The sequence below is a fragment of the Lipotes vexillifer genome, unplaced genomic scaffold (assembly GCF_000442215.2).
Source record: "Lipotes vexillifer unplaced genomic scaffold, Lipotes_vexillifer_v1.1 scaffold225, whole genome shotgun sequence".
Taxonomy (NCBI): domain Eukaryota; kingdom Metazoa; phylum Chordata; class Mammalia; order Artiodactyla; family Lipotidae; genus Lipotes; species Lipotes vexillifer.
The window spans coordinates 379,231-398,368 of record NW_006787630.1 but is presented as its reverse complement, the minus strand read 5'-3'; the positions used below and the strand labels follow the sequence as shown (position 1 = coordinate 398,368).

The 19,138-nt window shown below is 57.7% G+C and overlaps 1 protein-coding gene across 3 annotated transcripts in view; it reads right to left on the bottom strand.

Moving 5' to 3' along the window:
- The window catches only part of NFIC (nuclear factor I C), a 60,110-nt gene that overhangs the window by 1,876 nt on the left and 39,096 nt on the right, over positions 1-19,138 (bottom strand). Inside the window, exons 4-10 of one of the 3 annotated variants that reach the window (XM_007460333.1) lie at positions 16,857-16,931; positions 15,935-16,058; positions 15,178-15,302; positions 7,690-7,815; positions 5,294-5,478; positions 4,562-4,709; positions 2,494-2,579 (exon numbers count right to left, since the gene is read on the bottom strand). In XM_007460333.1, coding sequence (XP_007460395.1) covers positions 2,494-2,579; positions 4,562-4,709; positions 5,294-5,478; positions 7,690-7,815; positions 15,178-15,302; positions 15,935-16,058; positions 16,857-16,931 — 869 coding nt within the window. The remainder of the gene's footprint in view (positions 1-2,493; positions 2,580-4,561; positions 4,710-5,293; positions 5,479-7,689; positions 7,816-15,177; positions 15,303-15,934; positions 16,059-16,856; positions 16,932-19,138) is intronic. The other 2 variants (XM_007460334.1, XM_007460335.1) reach the window with 2 other exon arrangements.

Sequence of the window (19,138 nt, the reverse complement as noted above, 5' to 3'; positions counted from 1 at the left end):
GGCAGGGGCCGGGGCCAGGGGTGGGGGCAGAGGAAAGCCAACCGGCCAGGAATAATGAAGGCGGAGGAAGTGCTGACTGGGCCAGAAAGGAGAGGCCTCTGGGCTCTGAGCCCCTTGCAAAGGGGCTCCAAGAGGGGGGAGCAGGTCTCATGGCCCCTTCCTCCCACCCTTCCCTCCTTCCGGGGTCTGCCGGGGTGGGGGGCTGAACCCACCGGGGGACTTGGGTGCCCTTAGTCCAGGGACCCGTGGTCCTGCCTGCGTGGTGCTGGCGGGGCCTCGCCTTTTCCATAAGCCTTGGGATCTCTCATCCGTCTGTCACCTTCCGAGCCACCCTCCCCCACCAGCCCCACGAAGTTCTTTCCACCTCCCAGCCCTGGCTGTGCTCGTCCCTCCCTCTCATCCCTTCAGTGGCTCCCTTTGAGGTCTTCCACATTCAGGCTGTTTCCCCATCAGTTCCAGCCCTTGGCAGTGTTGATGCCCCTGCCTGGACACCCTACTCTACCTGACACCAGGCTCTTACCCCTCCCCACCCAGGCAGGGCCCTGGATGCGCCCCCCGACCCCCAGGTTCCTCCACAGCCCCAGACCCACTCTCTCTGGGTCCCAAGCGGGGCCTGCTGGCCAAGGGGGGTGGTGACCAAAGGTGCCCCCCTCCCCGGCACCTTGGTTTCCCTCCCCTTGCAGGCCACTGGCTCCGGGTGGTCCCCCATCGCCCCATGCAGGGGTTGACAATGGGGTGGGGGGGAGGCTGGGAAGGGTTAAGGGGCCAGGGCCCCCTCCCTGTCACTTTTATTAGCTTTGCTTTCTGCAGCAATTAGGACATTCCCAGCCTCCAGCGGGGAGGGCTGTCAGGTGGGGGTGGGAGAGGAAACGCCTGGCTCCCTGAGCACCGGGGGGCAGGGGTGTCTAGGCCGGGACAGAACCCAAAACCCAAGGCGGGGAATCCTGGGGCCACCCCAGCTCGGTGGGTGACCCTGACCAAGTGACCCCCTCTGTCTGGATCCTGGCTGGGGCTCTGTAAAGCAGGACACATATTTTGGGTGTGCGAGGGTGTGTGGGGTGGTTTTGGCCTTTCAGTGCCCCTTCTGGATAAAATTGGTCCCCTAACGCTCCAGACCCTTCAAAGACTCCCAGGAGGTGCCCAAGGCCAGAAGAAGAGACTGAGGTTCAGAGCTCCCCCCAGTTAGCGCTGGTGCCCTGACCCCAGCACCCCCAACTAAAGTCTGGGCAGGGAGGGAGGGGGATAGCCAGGTCCTGCCCACCCAATCTTTCCCCCTGAGCTGCCAGCAGCAACCTGGCCAGCCTCAGATGGTCGCCAGGGGTCCAGGCTGGGGTGGATGGTCAGCGTGGCTGATTCTGGTCTCATCCTCGTCTCCGGGGATGTGGCTACCACTCCACCGCCTCCCCACGCCTCCCCACGAACTCCACTGCGGGGGACCCTCCCAAAGTGGCTTGAGGATCCGAACCTGACCCCTGGGGACCCCACAAATCCCCATACTCTATGGCTCTGGGGATTTGGAGATGCTGGGGAGCCCTGAAGAGGTTTCTCTGTGTGTCTGGGCCTCAGTGGGCCTGCAGCAGCTGGTGATGCCCTCTGGCTGTTTTATATCCCGTGACCCCCTCCCCAACATGCACCAGGGAGCACGGCTCCGGGGTCCAGCCACCACCCTTGAACACTCCCTGCCAACACACTCCCGGCTTGCACGCAACACAGATGTGGACCCCGGCCCAAAGGCGGGTGTCGGGGACACGTGGGCAGGGGCTCAGGCCACCTCCCACCCCGAGAGGAGCTGGGAGCCATGAGTCTCAGTTCCAGACCCATCAAGGCTCTGCCCTGCACTGCCGTGCAGCCTCAGGCAACTCACTCCTCCTCTCTGAGCCTCCTTGTCTCGTCCTCAGCCAGCCTCACGCCCCCCACCCTGGTGCACACTCAGCTGCAGTGATGCTAACCCTGCCTCTGCCGCCCCACTCCCACTTCGCAGGCTGGAGCCAGGGGCGGGGGCTTGCATGTCCTACCAGGAGGCCCCGCCCCCTGCCATGGGCTGCCTCAGTTTCCCACCTGCCCCTGGTGTCCTGGGGTCCTCTGGCACCCCCTACCCTCCCTCTCCTGTGGTCCCTCCCTCCGGCCGGCGTGGGAGGGGATGAAGGCTGGGGGGTTGAAAGCCTGGGCTGATGCGCTGTGTGATCCTGGGCAAATCCCCTTGCCTCTGCGAGCCTCAGTCTTCCCATAGGTACAAATGGGGCCAGGGCGGTGAAAATCCCAGCCCCACAGCAGCTCTGCCAGGAGTGTCCCCTGGCAGGATGTGGGGCCATACCACGTCCCCGGGTGTGGGCTCGAGGCCCTGGAAGGGGCTGGGAGGCTGGCCACCGTGCCAGGGGTGCGGCTGGCGGGAGTGGCACGGGACCCAGCAGGCCGGCCTCTCCCTGCGCGCCCAGGCCGGCCCCTCTGCCCTGCCCCTCCCACCCCCCCACCAGCCGGCCTCTTGGCCCCTACCTGTGCCTGATAAATGCCCGTTGGATCCCTTGGTCCTAATCCCACAAAGGAACGGTTTGCAGGGGACGTGCCGGGCGTAGAGTAGGCTGCGGGGAGGAGAGAGACCGAAAGCCCGTTAGCGCGGGGGTGACGCAGGAGCACCAGAGAGGGTGGCCGCTGCCCAGGGTCACACAGCCGGGCCTTCATACCCAGCAGCCGGTGCCTCCGAGCTTGCCGCCCTCCCCCGATGGTCCAGGCACCCCGAAAAGCCCACGGTCTCGGGCCCCTGGGGTCACGCGGGCAGGTGTCTGCTGAGAGGGAAGGCGCAGGACGAAAGTTTCATAATCCAGAAACCGCCTGTGAATTATTCAGAGTTCCACTGCCTGGTTCATCCTGCTCCTGCGGCCTGCATCCCGCCGCGTGGGGGGCCATGAATTATTGAGGGCGTTTTATTTATTAATTTCCCTCCTGGAGAGGGCATGGGGAAGGCTGCGTGTGTGCACATATATATATGATTATATTTTAATCGCACTATGTTTTGCCGGTGAGTGAATGATTTGCAACCCAGGCTGGGGAGGGGACGGGGCTGGCGGGAGGGTCCCCATGTGGTCTCCACCAGAGCGCAGATAAGTGGGAGGTGGTGAGGCTTGGGGGATTTGGGGGGGTGGGCTGGGAAGCAGCCTGCACCTGCAGTTCAGGAGCCGGTGCAGGGGAAGGAGAAGAAATCCATGTTTCTCCCTCGTCTATTAAGCATCACTGTAAGCCAGGCACTGGGCAGCATCCCATTTTAACCCTCGGCAGCCTCAACGCGGCAGACGTGAACATTATGCCCATTTCACAGATGAGAAAGCAGGGAGAGTAGGTGAAGACCAGCGCCGCATGCCGACTCTGTCCTCTGCACCCGGCCTCCCGCTAAATGTTCTCCCTGATCTATTGCACTGACTCACTCGCCACCACCCTCTGGTGACTCTCCCATTTTGCGGCTGAGAAAACTGAGGCTCAGAGAGGGGAGGACGTTTGCCTAAGGTTACACAGGGAGCGAGATGCAGGGGCAGGATTGCAACCCAGGGCCCTGCGCTCCATCATGGTGTTTGGAGAAAGCCCGTCTGCACGTGAAGCTGCCCCGGGTCTTGGCAGGCAGCGGATGCTGGGGAAGAAATACTGAGGTGCTGCATGCGGGGAGGGGGGCCGATGGGGCCCAGATGGGAGGGCTGACCCCTCCTGCTTGGGTGGGGTGAGGAATCTCATCTGGGGAGAGAGGGAGAGACACCCAAAGAGGAAGGGGATTTAGGGAGAGGCTGGGTGCAGAGCCACCACTGATGGGGTAGATAGACCCCAGGATGGGAATTCTAGGAACCTCTTCCCAGCCTGAAGCAGCCCTGGACTGGGGTGGGGGGTGGCGGGGGTGGGGGGAGGTGCCCTGGGGGCTGGTGAGCCGTAATCTGGAGCCACATCCAGAGGGTGGCAAGTTCTAGAAGGTTAGGAGACCAAGCCAGGGCCTCTCACCACCTGGACCCACATCCAGAGAGCAGAAAGTGGTAGAAGGCGAGGCAGCCAACCCAGGGCCTCCTGGGGTCAGGTGGGCAGGCAGGGTGTGTCCTGTCTAAAGATGTGGCCCAGCCCAGGTTACCAGCAGGAACAGGGCCCACTGGGGCCAGTTTCCCCGGAGAATCCGGAACTCTGGAATTTCTATGTGAGATGTCCTGATTTTAAAACCACCATCACCACAGCAGGTTCTCATTTTCCTCAGACAAAAGGCTTCTGGGGGCCGGGTCGGGCCCTCCCACCTCCAGTTTGAGATCTTCACTTACTGCCAGCTGCTTGTTGCATGGAAGAGGGCTTAGAGGCCCAGAGGCGGGACACAGGGGCCCCAGGCCACTCGGCCAATGGGGTCGGACCCAAGACTTGCCCCTGGCCATCCCCTCAGGCTGCCTTGGCCCTGTGTGGACCTGACCACGTGGGCCCCAGGCCTCCATCTGGGGACCCACCAAACTCGCCGGTACCCACCGGGCTGGGCCTGAGACCCCGACCCCAGAGGCAGGGCCGGGGAGGGGAGGGGCCCCTCGGGGACGCCTTCCCGGGTGCTTACAGGGCGAGGTCGGCGACGAGCTTCCTCCCTCGGAGGTGGGTTTGGTGGCGGGGGGGAGCGCCAGCCGCGGCAGCCCGGGGGGCGGGGGTGCCAGCATCTGAGCAGAAATGCAGTGACTGGACATTTTGAGCTGGCCACTTCCATTTAACTGGGGGGAACAGAGAGACAGGTGGTTAAGGCGGCGGGCGCCCCCTCCGCCTCGGGCTGCCGTCCACCCCGGGGCTGTGGACCGGCCTGGTGGGCACGGCCGGGACGAGTTTGGTGGGTGCCCGGTGCTCACCTGACCCCGCAGGCCTCCAGCATCCTGGGATCGCCATGCCTTCCCTGCCTCCTCAGGCTACTGTGTACCCACTGGCTTTCCTTCCACGCCTCCTAAACAGCATCGCTGGACCTCATGGGCAGCCTAGACGCACCTCCCCGCATTTGCCGCGAGTACGCATTCATTCATCCACCACCTCGCCCGCGGTTCCCAGATCTGAAAGGCTCCGAACACCAAAAGCTTTGGTGGAAGTCTGGCCAGAGGTGGCCTGAGCTCAGCCGTAACCGTGTTTGATTTGGGGGCTTCCTAGAATACCGTCTGCTCAGACATCTGAAAAAGCCTGAATTCCCACCCGGTCTGGCTCCAGGGGCTGTGGACCCCGCCGTTTGTAAAATAGAAGCTGCCCTGGCGGAGGAAGGGTTGCCTGACACTCGCGCCAGGGCCCCAGGGAGGTCGTGCCCCCCCAAACTCACCGGTCCAGGTTGCTGACTGGCCGGATCGCAGGCCAGCGACACAAGATCTTTGAGCGGGTCCTGGGGGTTGAGGTGAGGTGGGTAGCGGATGGCCGTGTGCGGGAAGTAGGTGGAGGCCGTCTGGGGCAGGATGGACGTGGTGGGGAAGTGCAGGGCCGAGGACGGGTGAGGGCTCCGGGCGATCCCTGTGGAGAGGAGGGGGGCAGTGGTCACCAGGGCATCCCGCCAGGCCGCCCTGTCTCCAAGTGACTGTGTTTGTGGGTGTGCGTCACGCCCACGCTGCGGCACCTTTAATAATACGAATATGTGGAGACCCAGTGGCATCTGCCATGACCAGGCCCTGCTGTCATTTATACGCCCAGATTCGATGAATCTACTGTGACCCCACAAGAGTTCTGGCATCACCCCTTCGAGCACTTTTATTTATTTTTATTTTTTTAAATTTATTTATTTTTGGCTTGCAGGATCTTAGTTCCCCAACCAGGGACTGAACCTGGGCCGTCGGCAGTGAAACTGCTGAGTCCTAACTACTGGACCGCCAGGGAATTCCCATTGTGTCTTTTTTAAAGACAGAGGATGGGGGCTTCCCTGGTGGCGCAGTGGTTGAGAGTCTGCCTGCTAATGCAGGGGACACGGGTTCGAGCCCTGGTCTGGGAGGATCCCACATGCCGCGGAGCAACTAGGCCCGTGAGCCACAATTACTGAGCCTGCGCGTCTGGAGCCTGTGCTCCACAACAAGAGAGGACGCGATAGTGAGAGGCCCGCACACCGCGATGAAGAGGGGCCCCACTTGCCACAACTAGAGAAAGCCCTCGCACAGAAACGAAGACCCAACACAGCCCAAAATAAATAAGTTAATTAATTAATTAATTTAAAAAAAATCAGAGAGTACATTTCCCGGCTGTGGTCAGAGGAAGTCCTGACTACTGAATTAAAAAAAAAAAAAAAGACAGAGGATGACCGTGGCTCTCAGAGGGAATGTCCTCTGCCCCAGCCACAGAGCAAGCAGGTGGCAGACCCGGGGTTCGAGCCCAGCCTGACTGGCCACACCCTGACCCGGGGCTCGGCTAGCTCTTTCCATAAATGGCTGGTGGGTCAATATTTTTTTTAAATTGAGATATTATTTGCACACTATAAAATCCATGCTTCTAAAGTGTACAATTCACTGTGTTTTTTTAGCACATTCACAGAGCTGTATGACCATCACTACAATCTCTTTTAGAACATTCTCATCCCCCTGAAAGGAAACCCCGTCCCCATTAGCACCACCCCCATCCCCTCCCCCAGCCCCTGACAACCAGGAAGCCACTCTCTGTCTGTGGATTTCCCAACAATGGAATCACCCACGGTGTGTCCTTCTGTGTCTGGCTTCTCTCACTGAACATTGTGGTCTCACGGTCCATCCACGTTGTAGCGAGTGTCCGTGCTTCACCCCTTTTCATGGCTGAGTAATATTCCAGTGTGGTATTTGCTTTTTTTTTTCCTTTTTCTAAACAAGTCAGTGACTTTTAGTATATTCACTTCGTAATTCCAGAACCAGTTCACTGCCCCCAAAAGAAGCCCTGTGTCCACTAGTGGTCACTCCCCCTTCCTCTCTCTCTCTAGCCCCTGGCCAGACAGTAAATACTTTTGGCTTTCCAGGCCATAGGGTCTCTGATGCAGCTACTCAACTCTGCCCTTGTTGCCTGAAAGCCACCACAGATGACATGTAGACAGATGGGCATGGCCCTCTGCCAATAAAACTTTATTTACAAGAACGGTGGCAATTGGGGGGCCTGCTTGGCCGGCTCCTAGTGTAAACTGTTGTGCTATTTTGATGTTTGCCTCTGCCCTGTATGTGTATTTGCCCTTGTATGGAACTAAATCACCATTATCACAACCAAGGGGCAACAGGTGACATTCAAGCTCTTATTTAACTTATTCTGATTTAATTCATTCGGTCCTATGGACAGCCCTGGGAGGGGGACGTTTATGAGCCCAGTGGACGGGTGACGGGCTCAGCTCACACCCCACGCTGTGAGCGTGGTGCTTCCTGTCTGTGTGGCTGAGAGCTCCCGTACCCCTGTGTGGCCTGTGTGTGTCCTTCTGGGTGTCTGCCTCCTACCGTAGCCATTCCGCCCCGGGGTCTGTCGGTGGGCCGCTTGAGTATGACACATGGGGAGCAGGTTGAGGGGTGAGTCCCGGGCTGCACCTCCATGTACAGAAGGGGAAACTGAGGCCCCAAAAGAGTCAGGCCTAGGTGGTCTCTTACCATGGCACCTGCAGGCTTTCCTGCCCGGGTGGGAGGCTACAGCAATAGGACTCGTGGTCAGACGGCCGGTGGGACTTCCCCGGCCATAAGTGGCCTGGTTAGAGGGCTCAGCTGCCCCTCCCCGCCAGGGGCCCGCGGTGCTCACCACTGTGCACGGCGATGACGGGCCGGTGGTGCTGGGTGAAGCTGGAGAGGCGGGGCGAGTCCTGGGGAGACGGACTGTTGAAAGGGGACTTGTCCATCTCTGTTTTCTTCACCGGGGATGAGATGCCTGCAGGGAGGGCCAGAGGGTCAAGGGCCGGCAGGCAGGGTTGTTCCACTCCCAGGACCCCTGCACCTCCCCGCAGAGCCCCTGCCCCCGCTTCTCCCAGCAACCCATGGACGAGGGGCTGGGAGCCCATTGTAAGGAGGGGCAAACCAAGGCTGAGAGCTGGGAAGGGGGCCGCCCAGGGTCACACGGCCCACGGGAGGAGGAGTCTGACGCCACACGGGCCCCTGGACGACAGAGTCCGGCCCCCACCTTCTCTCCTTCCACACATAAGTCGGCTCAGGGCTGCCCCCTGCCCCCCAGGGACACCAGAGCCCTGGAGAAGGCCGCAGGGTGGGCAGAGGATTGGTCCACAGCCCCAAAGCCCAAGTGGCTCTGTGCTTGTGCCCCCCCACCGATCCTTACCTGGGGGACAGAACCTTCCCTATAGGGTCATCTTGAGTATTAAATGCAATACAACATGTAAAGCCATTAGATCAGGGCCTGGCACACACCCATGCACTAGAATTACTTGCTGCCATTCCTCTGCAGATGGGGGTCTCACTATCTACCCCAGTGGCCCTGGGGAACCCAGAAGGTCTCCAGCTCGGCCTCAATGAATAAAAGGTGTAAAATGGGCACATACAGACTCCGTGGAGGCCGTGGCACAGAGTGGACACTGGCTCAGGAGGAGCCTTGTCATGACATGGAAGACGGACCCCAGAGATGCGGGGCACATGTCCGCCCTGAAGAACCATGAATGCCCCCCGCCTGCCTCCCTGCATCCCACCCCCCACTCCCACCCCCCTCTGCAGAGGCTTTTTCTAGTGACAGCAAAGGATGACGACGTGTCTGAAAAAAGGCAGAGTCCTTGGCCTGGCCCCTTCTCTGGAATTGGGCTCTGGGGGAAGTGGGGATCTGGAGATAGACATGTTTAGGAATTGTTTTAAAATCCATTTTACAGTGAAACACACCCACTGAGGCCCACAGTGGATTCACACATGGTGAGGGTTGTTTTTTTTTTTTTAAATAGTTTTTATTGGAGTCTAGTTGATTTACAATGCTGGTTAGAGGGCTAACAAACTTCAGGTGCACAGCAAAGTGAACCAGTTATACACATACATATATCCCCTCTTTTTTAGATTCCTTTCCCACATAGGTCACCACAGAGTACTAAGTAGAGTTCCCTGTGCTACACGGCAGGTCCCTATTAGCCAGGTTTTTTTCTTTCTTTCTTTTTTTTGCGGTACGCGGGCCTCTCACTGCCGTGGCCTCTCCCGTTGCGGAGCACAGGCTCCGGACGCGCAGGCTCAGCGGCCATGGCTCACGGGCCCAGGCGCTCCGCGGCATGTGGGATCTTCCCGGACCGGGGCGCGAACCCGTGTCCCCTGCATCGGCAGGCGGACTCTCAACCACTGCGCCACCAGGGAAGCCCTTAGCCAGGTACTTTATACAGAGTAGTGTGTATATGTCAATCCCAATCTCCCAATTTATCCCTCCCTCTCCCTTGCCCCCTGGCAACCATAAGATTCTTTCCTACATCTGTGACTCTACTTCTGTTTTGTAAATAAGTTTGTTTGTACCATTTTTTTTTAAGATGCCACACATAAGCGATATCATGTGATACTTGTCTTTCTCTGACTTACTTCACCCAGTATGACAGTCTCTAGGGACACACTGCCTGCCACCCCGCAAAAGGTGGCCTCTCAGGCTGCACACATCAGGGCCGGGGTCATTCTCTGTGGGTCGTCCTCGGCGCCATGGGGTGTGGTGCAGCCTCCCTGGCTCCACCCACTCGACGCCAGGAGCACCCCCAGTCATGACAACCATAGATGTCCCCAGACACGGCTCAGTCTCCCCTGGGGCAGAGCCGCCCCAGTTAGGACCCCCGTCCTCCTCCGAGGCCCACCACCACTGTTTCTGGGGTCTCGGGTTGATGGTCCTGTGAGTGGACATCTGCGTGGGTCCCCAGGGCTGTCCCACCTGAGATGCTGCTGCATTCCCCCCACAACCTACTGTGGCATTTCCACGTGGGGTGCTTTCATTCTCTGTGATGGCACGGCCAGGGGTGAGCCAGATCTGGGAACCAGCCCCGTGATGGGCACTCAGGCCACCATCTGCTTTTGCTGTTACAGACGCTGCTGCCCTGGTCGGCTCTGGGTGCTCATCAGTGTGTGAGAGGGGGAGCGTGTCCTGGGATGCGATTGGCGGCCCAGTGGGACCTGGCGGCCAAGCGGGGCCTTGGGTGCAGGCCCGGGCTTTCCCAGGGACAGGAGGAGCTGGTGGCATCCAGGGCGGCCGGCAGGGGGGAGGCTGGCCCTGCTGTGTGTGCGTACATGCATGCGTGCATGCGTGCGTGCGTGCGTGTGTGTGTGTGTGTGTTGGGCATGCGTGCATGCACGCGTGCGTGTGTGCGTGCGTGCGTGCGTGCATGTGTGTGTGTTTGTGTTGGGCTCCCAGCTGGCTCAGGGCTGCAGGGGGAATGAGGTTACGGCCATCAGACGCTCACTTAGGATTTCCTAGAACAGCCTGTCCTGGATGGAAATAGCCCGGCGTGGACCCTGCTCCCAGCTGCACCTCCGTAGGCCCTTCTAGAGCTTCCTGAGATGGGGCCTTTGGGAGCCAGGGTCCAGGAGGGGGGCGGGGGGCGCCCAGCGCTGCAAGGAAGAGTCACTCTCCTGCCTGCGTTTCTGCATCTGAACAAACATGCTGGGAACGGCCCCACGTGAGCAACCGATGTTGGTTAACACAGTGCCCGTATATGCCCCATCAAAGCACACGTATCTCCATTTAACAGGCGTGCCCCTGACCTCCCCGATCCGAGTGGCCATCTTTCTGATTAACATACATATCTCCACGTAAGCGTCAAGCACCCCTACGTCCCCCATCGAAGATACAAATCTTAACGGACGCACATGCCTGTAGGTGCCCACCCCCAAGTATCTTTCCACTTGCCTGTCACACGTGCCTGTCTGTCCCCCGTTTAAGCACACACGCTTCATCTAACAGGTGGGCCTGTACATCCCCCATCTGAGCACCCACCCGTCTGCTTGACAAACTAGCCTGTCCCCCTGCAGTGCCAGCTCCCCTGGGGGGCCCACTGCAGGCAACCACTGGGTCTCCAGGGCCCAGAACACAGGGTGGGCAGAGAGTGTGCGGAGTGTACAGGTGGGTGGACGGAGCGCAGTTCTGCTGGGATCGGCCACCACTCACTGGGCACTTACCACGTGGGATGGCCTCCCCCACTACCCCCAGCACTGCTGACACCAGTCATCCTCAGCGGGCCCATCTTGGGCGCTGTGGGGTGTGGAGCAGCGTCCCTGGTCCCACCCACTGGATGCCAGGAGCCCCCCATTCATGATGGCCGGAGACGTCCCGGACACCGCCCAGTGTCCTCTGGGGGCAGAACTGGCCCTCTGGGAGGTCCTGCGGAGCCAAGAAGTGGTGGAGCTGGGATTCAAAGGCAACTCTGTAACTCCTCAGGCCACGCTCTGCCACCCGCTCCTGCCCTCCAAGTTCAGAAAGAGATGTGGGGACAGGAGATTGGAGTTCCCTGCTTCACTCCATATAATAACTGCCGGTGGGAGGCCCATGTCCCCTGGGGGAGGGCCACAGAAGCAGCAAGAGCAAAGCACTCTGGGACCCCCTTTCTGCCCCGCTTGGCTGGGTAATCAGGGAAGGCCTTGGGAGGATGTGGCCAGGAGGAAAAAGGGCACTCCTGGTGCTCCTGGGCCGGGCACGGAAGGGGCAAAGGGCTGGAAGCTGGTGTATGGGGTCTGAGAGATGTGGCTGCAGGGGTCCTGCCTGGGCGGGGCTGGCAAGATTTCCCCCGGGCCTCTGCCCCTCCAGGGCACCGGAGTGAGGAGGCTGGGGCTGGGGGGTTAGCTGGGCGCTGCCCATGGTGGCCACAGCGGAGGAAGGGAGAGAGTACTCTAATCAGCTTAACCCCCTTAATGAACAGCTAATTGGGGACTGTCTAGACAGGAAGCCGGAGGAAGCCAGGAAGAGGAGAAAGAGGAGGAGGCGGACGGGCAGGACGGGAAAAAAGAGGGAGGGAAAAGAGGGGGAGGAAAGGGTAGAATTCATATCTCCCCACGAGCCTGTGAGCACCCGGAAGGCAGGGGCAGGCACACACTGGAGGTTTGCACCGGGACTCCCACAGGAGGGAGTGAGTCTGCCATCACCGGAGGCAACCAATGGGAGCTATAGGAGGACTGACCGACCCCCTCTGGCATTCCCTTCCAGCTCTGTGATTTCCCCATCGCACACCGGAAGCGGGTACAGGCTTCCTCTTCACCCTCCCCCATCATGGCCACTTTATTCTCAGTGTAGGAAGGTTGGATCAAGCCCCAGTGACTCTCTCTAGCATTTCCTTCCTTTTAAAATTTTGTTTTTCTTTTTCGAGCATCCTGAATCGAATGCTGGGTTCTTTATTTCCAGCCTTTCTCTTTTTCCAATTAAAGCTATAATTTTTCCTCTCAGGGCTGCTGTGGCTACATCAGCACAGGCTGCCTTTCAGCTCTAAATAGTATTCACTTTATATGTAGACAACCTCTTCACTCACAGTGTTAGTGAGAGGTGCTTTTGAGTTCCCAATCAGTAGACGATAGGGCAGAAGTTAACTGTCTCCCAATATCTGCTTTATCTTTGTTCCTTAGTAACAGAACCCTGGATGTGAGATGGGCACATAAGTGACCCAGATAAGATTACATTTCCCAGCATCCTTTGCAGCAGAGTATGGCCTTAGGACTAACTCAGGGGCCCAGAGATAAGCAGAAGGGGTAAGTGCATCTTCTGAAAATTATTCTTAAAGGGAGAGGACATGCCCAGGCTTGACCCTTCTTTCCTGCTGGCCGGAAAGCAGACATGATGGCTGGAGCTCCAGCAGTTATCTTGGACCATGAGGTAGGAATGAAAACCACATTCAGTGGCGCATAAGGCAGGAGACTGAGTCCCTCACATCACACTTGCCCAGGGCGGCTGATGGCTGGACATTTATTTGTGAGAGAAATGCACTTCCTTTTGTATTTTCTGTTATCTACAACCCGACTTAAAGCTTACTGAATACAGGTCTTTATAGAGACAAACTTTAGAAAGATAGGGAACCCACAGAGACAGAACCGTAGAGACACTCTGACCCATAAATTAAAGCCTAGGGCTTCCCTGTTGGCGCAGTGGTTGGGAGTCCGCCTGCCGATGCAGGGGACGCGGGTTCGTGCCCCGGTCCGGGAAGATCCCACATGCCGCGGAGCGGCAGGGCCCGTGAGCCATGGCCGCTGAGCCTGCGCGTCCAGAGCCTGTGCTCCGCAACGGGAGAGGCCACAACAGTGAGAGGCCCGCGTACCGCAAAAAAAAAAAAGAGAAGTTAAAGCCTAATAAATAGAGAGGTCCTCCCAGCATTAGATACCTGGAAGCCCACAATGAGGAAGAGGGAGGAGGCTTGGGACCTCAAATGTCACAACCAGCTGTCTTAGAGACCGATTCCAAGAGATGGGAATTTTATAAAGACATGAACACCAAAGAAACTCTCCTGGTCCCTGGTCACTTATGTGCCAGGTGGTTGCTTAAGTCACATTCTATCGTGTCTTCCTTCCGACTCTCCAAAAGAATGATGGTTTTCATCACTCCCACTTTGAAGATGAGGCAACCGAGGCTCAGAGATGTTAAGTCACCTGCCCAAGGTTACACAGCCCACACACCACACAGTGAGCCAAAGACAGAGCCGGGATTTGAACCCGGGTCTCTCTGATGCCTGAACCTGCCCTCTCTCTCTCTCTCTCTCTTTCTTTCTTTTATTGAAGAAGAGTTGATTTACAATAATTCAGGTATACAGCAAAATGTTTCAGTTCCATATATATAAGTATATATGTGTGTGTGTGTGTGTGTGTGTGTGTGTGTGTGTATATATATATATATATATATATATATATATATATATATCAGATTCTTTTCTGTATATAGTGAACCTGCCCTCTTAATTGTAATGTTATGTTGCTTTTCAAGAACCCTATAGGTATGGCACTTTGTATAGACAGATCTTTATAAGAAATCAGACTCTACAGGGAAGAGGGTAAGAGGAGGAGCGGGAGAGAAGAAAACAAATCCTAAGGTATACTGGGTACCTATTATGTGCCAGGCCTGTTTTAGGGACATCAAATGCATTAATTCACTTAATCCCCACAATAAACCTATGGGTTGGGTACTGCAGGTATTAACACCCCCATTTTACAGATGAAGAAGCCGAGGCGCAGAGAGGTGGGGTCACCAGGAAGCTGCAAGGGCTGGGGGACTCGAGTGTCCACGTTCATAACCACTAGGCTATAGGTTGGGGTGAACCCTTGTTAAGGGATAAGGGACCGGGTAGAGACATGCTTCTAAAACTGGGGGGCACAGACCCCGCTGAGAATCTGAGGAGTGCCAGGGGCATCCTCCCCACAGGCTCCTCTGCAAACCATTTCCTTTAAGTGCAACGCTGGCCCACTGAAGAGCAGAATCTTAAGGTGAAAGAGATTTTTTTTTTTTTTTTTTGGCCGCGCGGCACGTCTTGCGTGATCTTAGTTCCCCTACCAGGGATTGAACCCGGGCCACAGCAGTGGTGAAAGCACCGAGTCCTAACCACTGGACCACCAGGGACTTCCCAGAAAGGGATTCTTCTGTGATGGAGATGGAAACTCCAAAGAAGGGAAATCTTTGGAGAATGCCCTTAGGGAGACGGTAAGTAAACAAAGAATCAGGAGGAGCCAGCACTCAACAGAAAAAAACTTCTACGGAACTGCTGACCCTACAGAACAGGAGCCCCATGAAACAGACACTCTGGAGAGGACCCTATGAAGACAGAGGAGCAACAAGAAAATCTACCAGGAAAAGGATGCTATAAGAAAAGAGGCGGGGCTCCTATGGAACTGGACTCACAGAGAGCAAGATCCCATGGAGATGGGAATCTTGCAAAAAAAAAAAAAAAAAAAAAAAAAGGACTCCAGGGAGGACCCCAGTGGAAAGGTAACCCACGTATCAGGACGCTCTAGTTTGAGGGTCTACGGCAGACCCGAGGATGAAGCACCCTGTTGATCAGAATCGCTACTGAGTCAATTCTGTATAGCAGGAACCCCCACAGAGATGGGCCGTTAACAGGCAGAGGGCAGGAGAGTCGGGCAACGGATAATCTCCATCCTCCCCGGCCAGAGCGGAACCAAAGAGCTCCGGGAACGCGAACCCGGACTTTACTTCCAACCGCGCGCAGCCTGCGAGACTACAATTCCCAGGAGGCCCCGCGGCTCCAGGCCGACTCTCCTCCCCGGGGTGCCCGCGCAGTGCCTGCCGGAACACGTAGTCACTGCCGCGGTAACCCAGACCGGAAGGTCAGTCAGCCCCCGCCGCCAGCCCCACCTCCTTCCATGTCCTCCGTCCAGTTGCGGCTGCTACTCGTGGGAGAGCTGGGCGAGGTGTAGTAATCGCCGCCGGGGCTCGTGTCCACGTCTTCCTCCATCGAGCCCGATTTGTGCCGCTTGCTCCTAAGGGGCGAGGAAGGAAGCCAGCAGACCGGTTACCACGGAGACGGGCCCGGCGGGCTTTGCTACTTCCGGCTCTTAGGGGGCAGGGCGAGGAGGGTGCTATCGCGAGACGTCACGAGAGCCGCGGACTTTCGGCTGCTTCTCAGATGACATCCGCTTTAACCTGCCCATCACTTGGGTGGGACACCTGGGGCCAGAGGCAGGGAGGGACTCAGCAGAGGGCCAAGCTAGCAAGCTAGCAGAGTGGAGACTAAAGCCCTCAAAGCCTGGTTGATCGCTTGATCTACTGTAATCCTCAGAACAACCTGGTAGGATTATGATCCCACTTAGCAGGTGAGGAAACCGAGGCAAACAGAATGTGACCGGCTCACGATCACACAGCATATCTCAGCAAGAACCGCTGTCTGTGTTCTCATGGAGTCGCAGGGGCTAGGCCTGTAGGACTCGAGGCTGTGGGAGCCCAGCGTGGGATGTCAGGGCTGGGGAAAGAGGCACTTGGGGGCTGGGTTTTGAAAGATGAATAAGAGTTTCCCAGGTAGAACGTGAAAACAGGGAGAGGAATGAACCAGCTGGGGCCAGATGGAGGTGGCGGGGGGCGTGAGGTGCCCAGAGGTGGGGCCCCGGGGACATACCCGCTGGAGGATGTGCTGGGTAGCGTTCTCCTCATGCCGGTGCTGGCTGGATTTAGGTCATATGCCAGGTGTCCCTGCAGCTCCCCCAGGGAGAAGTTGGGTCCTGTTCCAGTCACCACAGGTGCTGCGGAGGGCGACAGAGAGGAGGATGAGGGAGGAACAAGGTCCAGGGCTGCACTTTGCCCTGGAGGGGTGGGGAGAGCCATCTGGGGGCTGGCAGAACGAAAAGGAACCGCTTCCCAGATTGGCCTGATTCCTAATTTGGCTGAAACTGGCCTTACACGATGGGTCAGAAGAACAAGGCCATTGAGAGAGGCCAGGGTCACACTGTGAGGCAGAAACATAGACAAAGCTGGAGGCCAAGCTTCCCAGAACTCTCAGAGGCCAGGCTCTGCTGATCTGGATGGGGAGGGCAAGGGTTAGGGTTAAGGCAGGATAGTGCCCAGAGGTCCCTGGGGTAGGATTCAAATGGGGGTGTCTGGGGATGGGGGTGGGTCCCCAGCAGGTCCATAGGTAAGGCAGGAGGACAAGAGGTGAAATAGGTCGGGGGGGGGGCCTCTGGGGTCTCCTGGGTGGGGGTGAGGGAGGTCCCAGGAATGGGGGATACTGGGGCAGAAGGTTCTTTAGCCCTTCCACCCAGCATCTGGAGTCTTTTCTGGGGAAGAGCATGTCACTCTGACCTTGGACTCTGGGAAAGGCCTGGATACCGCCCTTCCTAGGGACTTAGGCTTGGTGACAAGGGTGGCTGGAGAGGACATGGGGGAGGGGGGCAGGGTGATGGGCTCCTTCCTCCTCCTTCCCCGAGTCCCTTTCCCTCTTAGAGCCCCCATCCCGAAGCCACTTCTCCTTTCCAACAGTCCTCCCCTGTGTGAGCCTACCCCCCCACCTCGGGTCCCAGCACAGGGTGGGCGGGGACACTTACTCCGGGACACTTGGATGAGCTCAGTGACGCTGAACACACCGGAGGTGACAAAGCTCTCCTGAAAGTCGGTGGTGTCTGGAACAGAGAGGAAGGATGGGGGTCAGCAGGCAGCCAGCTGAGCTGGGTCTGTTCCCCCCCTTGACACCTCCAGGCTTCCCAGACTCCGGGGCTGGACCCAGCCTGGCCAGTCACCCTGTCTACCCCCCTCCCCAACCACCACAGCCCTGCAGCAGGAGGATGGCCAGCTCAGCCCCTCCAAGCCGACGGGGACTCCTCTGCCCTAACACAGCCGGAGCGGATCTCCTTTCCTGAGTCTCTGCTCAGTCCTCCTCACTGCAGCCTCAGCCAGCCTCCCCTTCTCCAGCCTGGGCCTTCACACTGCCTCCCAGCCCTCCTCGGGAGCCCCCGTGCTGTGGCAGGCTGCACACACAAGTGGAGGCCAGACCTGGGCTCACATCTCAGCTCAGCTGCCCACTCGGCGTGTGATCTTGGATAAGTCACTTTACCTCCCTGAGCTTTGATGCTCCCTGATCTCAAAAGTGGGGACCATACACCCTGTCATCTCGGGTGGTTGTGAGCTATGAATGCTACTACCTAGGAGGGACCAGGTTGCTTCCTTTGCCTCACTCATCACCCCATGCAATGCTGCAGTCTCTTAGCCTTCTGCCTCCAGGCTGTGAGCTCTGTGGTGTCCCCAGTGCCCGGACCAGAGCCTGGCAAATGGCAGGGGCTCAGAACCATGGGGTGAATGGAGGGTCCACAGGCAGCAGTTAAAATCCCCAGTGTGCCCGGACCCATTCCTGCCTAATGTCAAAGGAAGAGGGACCTCCTCTCTGGGCTGGGGTGGTTTAGACCCATTTCATGGATCTGGAAACTGAGGCTGGCCTTGAGAGGGCGGGAGCACCCAAGACAGCTGGGAGCAGGCCTGTCACACCCGGAGACCCTCACAGGCAGGACCCATTACCAGGCACCTCCAGTGTCCGCCCCCTGAGCTGGGCACTGGGGACACAGTGGGGAACAAGACGTACAGGAGCAGCTGCCCTCTTGGACTCACACCCAGGGTGGGCGAAGGACGCCACATAAAAGCAGGAAGTCAAAAACACTTGTACATGAATGTTCACAGCAGCATGATTTACAATAGCTGAAATTGGAGACAACCCAAATGTCCATCAACCATGATGGTTACAGAAAATGTGGTCCCTCCACACACGGGGACGTCACTCAGCCGTGAAAAGAGGTGAAGCCCTGACACTCGCTACAACGTGGATGGACCCTGAGAACATGAGAGAAGTGAGAGAAGCCAGACACAGAAGGATACACTGTGTGATTCCATTGATGGGAAACATCCAGAACAGGCAAATCCACTGAGACAGAGAGTGGGTTCCTGGTCACTCGGGGAGGGGGAGTGACTAATGGAGATGTGGGTTGATGAGAATGTTCTGGAACTAGACAGAGGTGATGGGTGCACAGCTCTGTGAATGTACTTAATGTCACTGAACGGTACATTTTAATAGGGTTAAAATTCTACATTTTATGTATGTTGTACCACAATTTAAAAAGAAAGTTATTAAAGATGATTCAGTTAAATTTGAGATGTGTCAGGCAGTGGTGAGGCAGTCAAGGTCGGGAGAGCCTGCTGGGGAGGGGACCTATTTTACACGAAGGGCTCAGAGAAGGCTTCCCTGGGAGGGTGACATTCAACCAAGATCTCAAGGTAAGGGTGGATAAGGCGAACACGTGAGTTAAAATTTGGGTAGTGCCCCAGACAGCACCTGGCACAGGGAAACTGCCTTGCGAGAACTGGCTGCCCCGATGAGGATGATATTAAACTTGACGTTTTGCCACCTCCCTGTGGGTTACGATGTTCCTGGCAGCGGGAATGGCTTGTGCAAAGGGCCTGGGGTTGGGATGCACTTGGCAAATCAGAGGCCAACAGGGCTGCAGTTGAAGGAGCCAGAGAGAGTGGTCAGAGTGGAGGTGGGACCCACAGAATGGCAGCTCTTGGCTTTGGGGGAGGGGGGTGGGAGCAGTTCTTGTCCAGGCCCCCAGGGGGCAGCAGTGGCCGCAGGGAGCTCACAGCAGTGCCCAGCTCCTCAGCTGTCTGCCACCCAAGCCCCCTGCTTATGAGCTTTGTGTCCACCATTCATTGAGCAATTACTACCTGCCCAGGCCCATGATGGGAGGCTCAGGACCACAACATCCCGAGGAGGACAGGGCGGTGGCTCCCAGTGTCCAGGGGGAAGTGGCCATAGCCACTTCCTGGTGACCCAGCTGGCCGACTG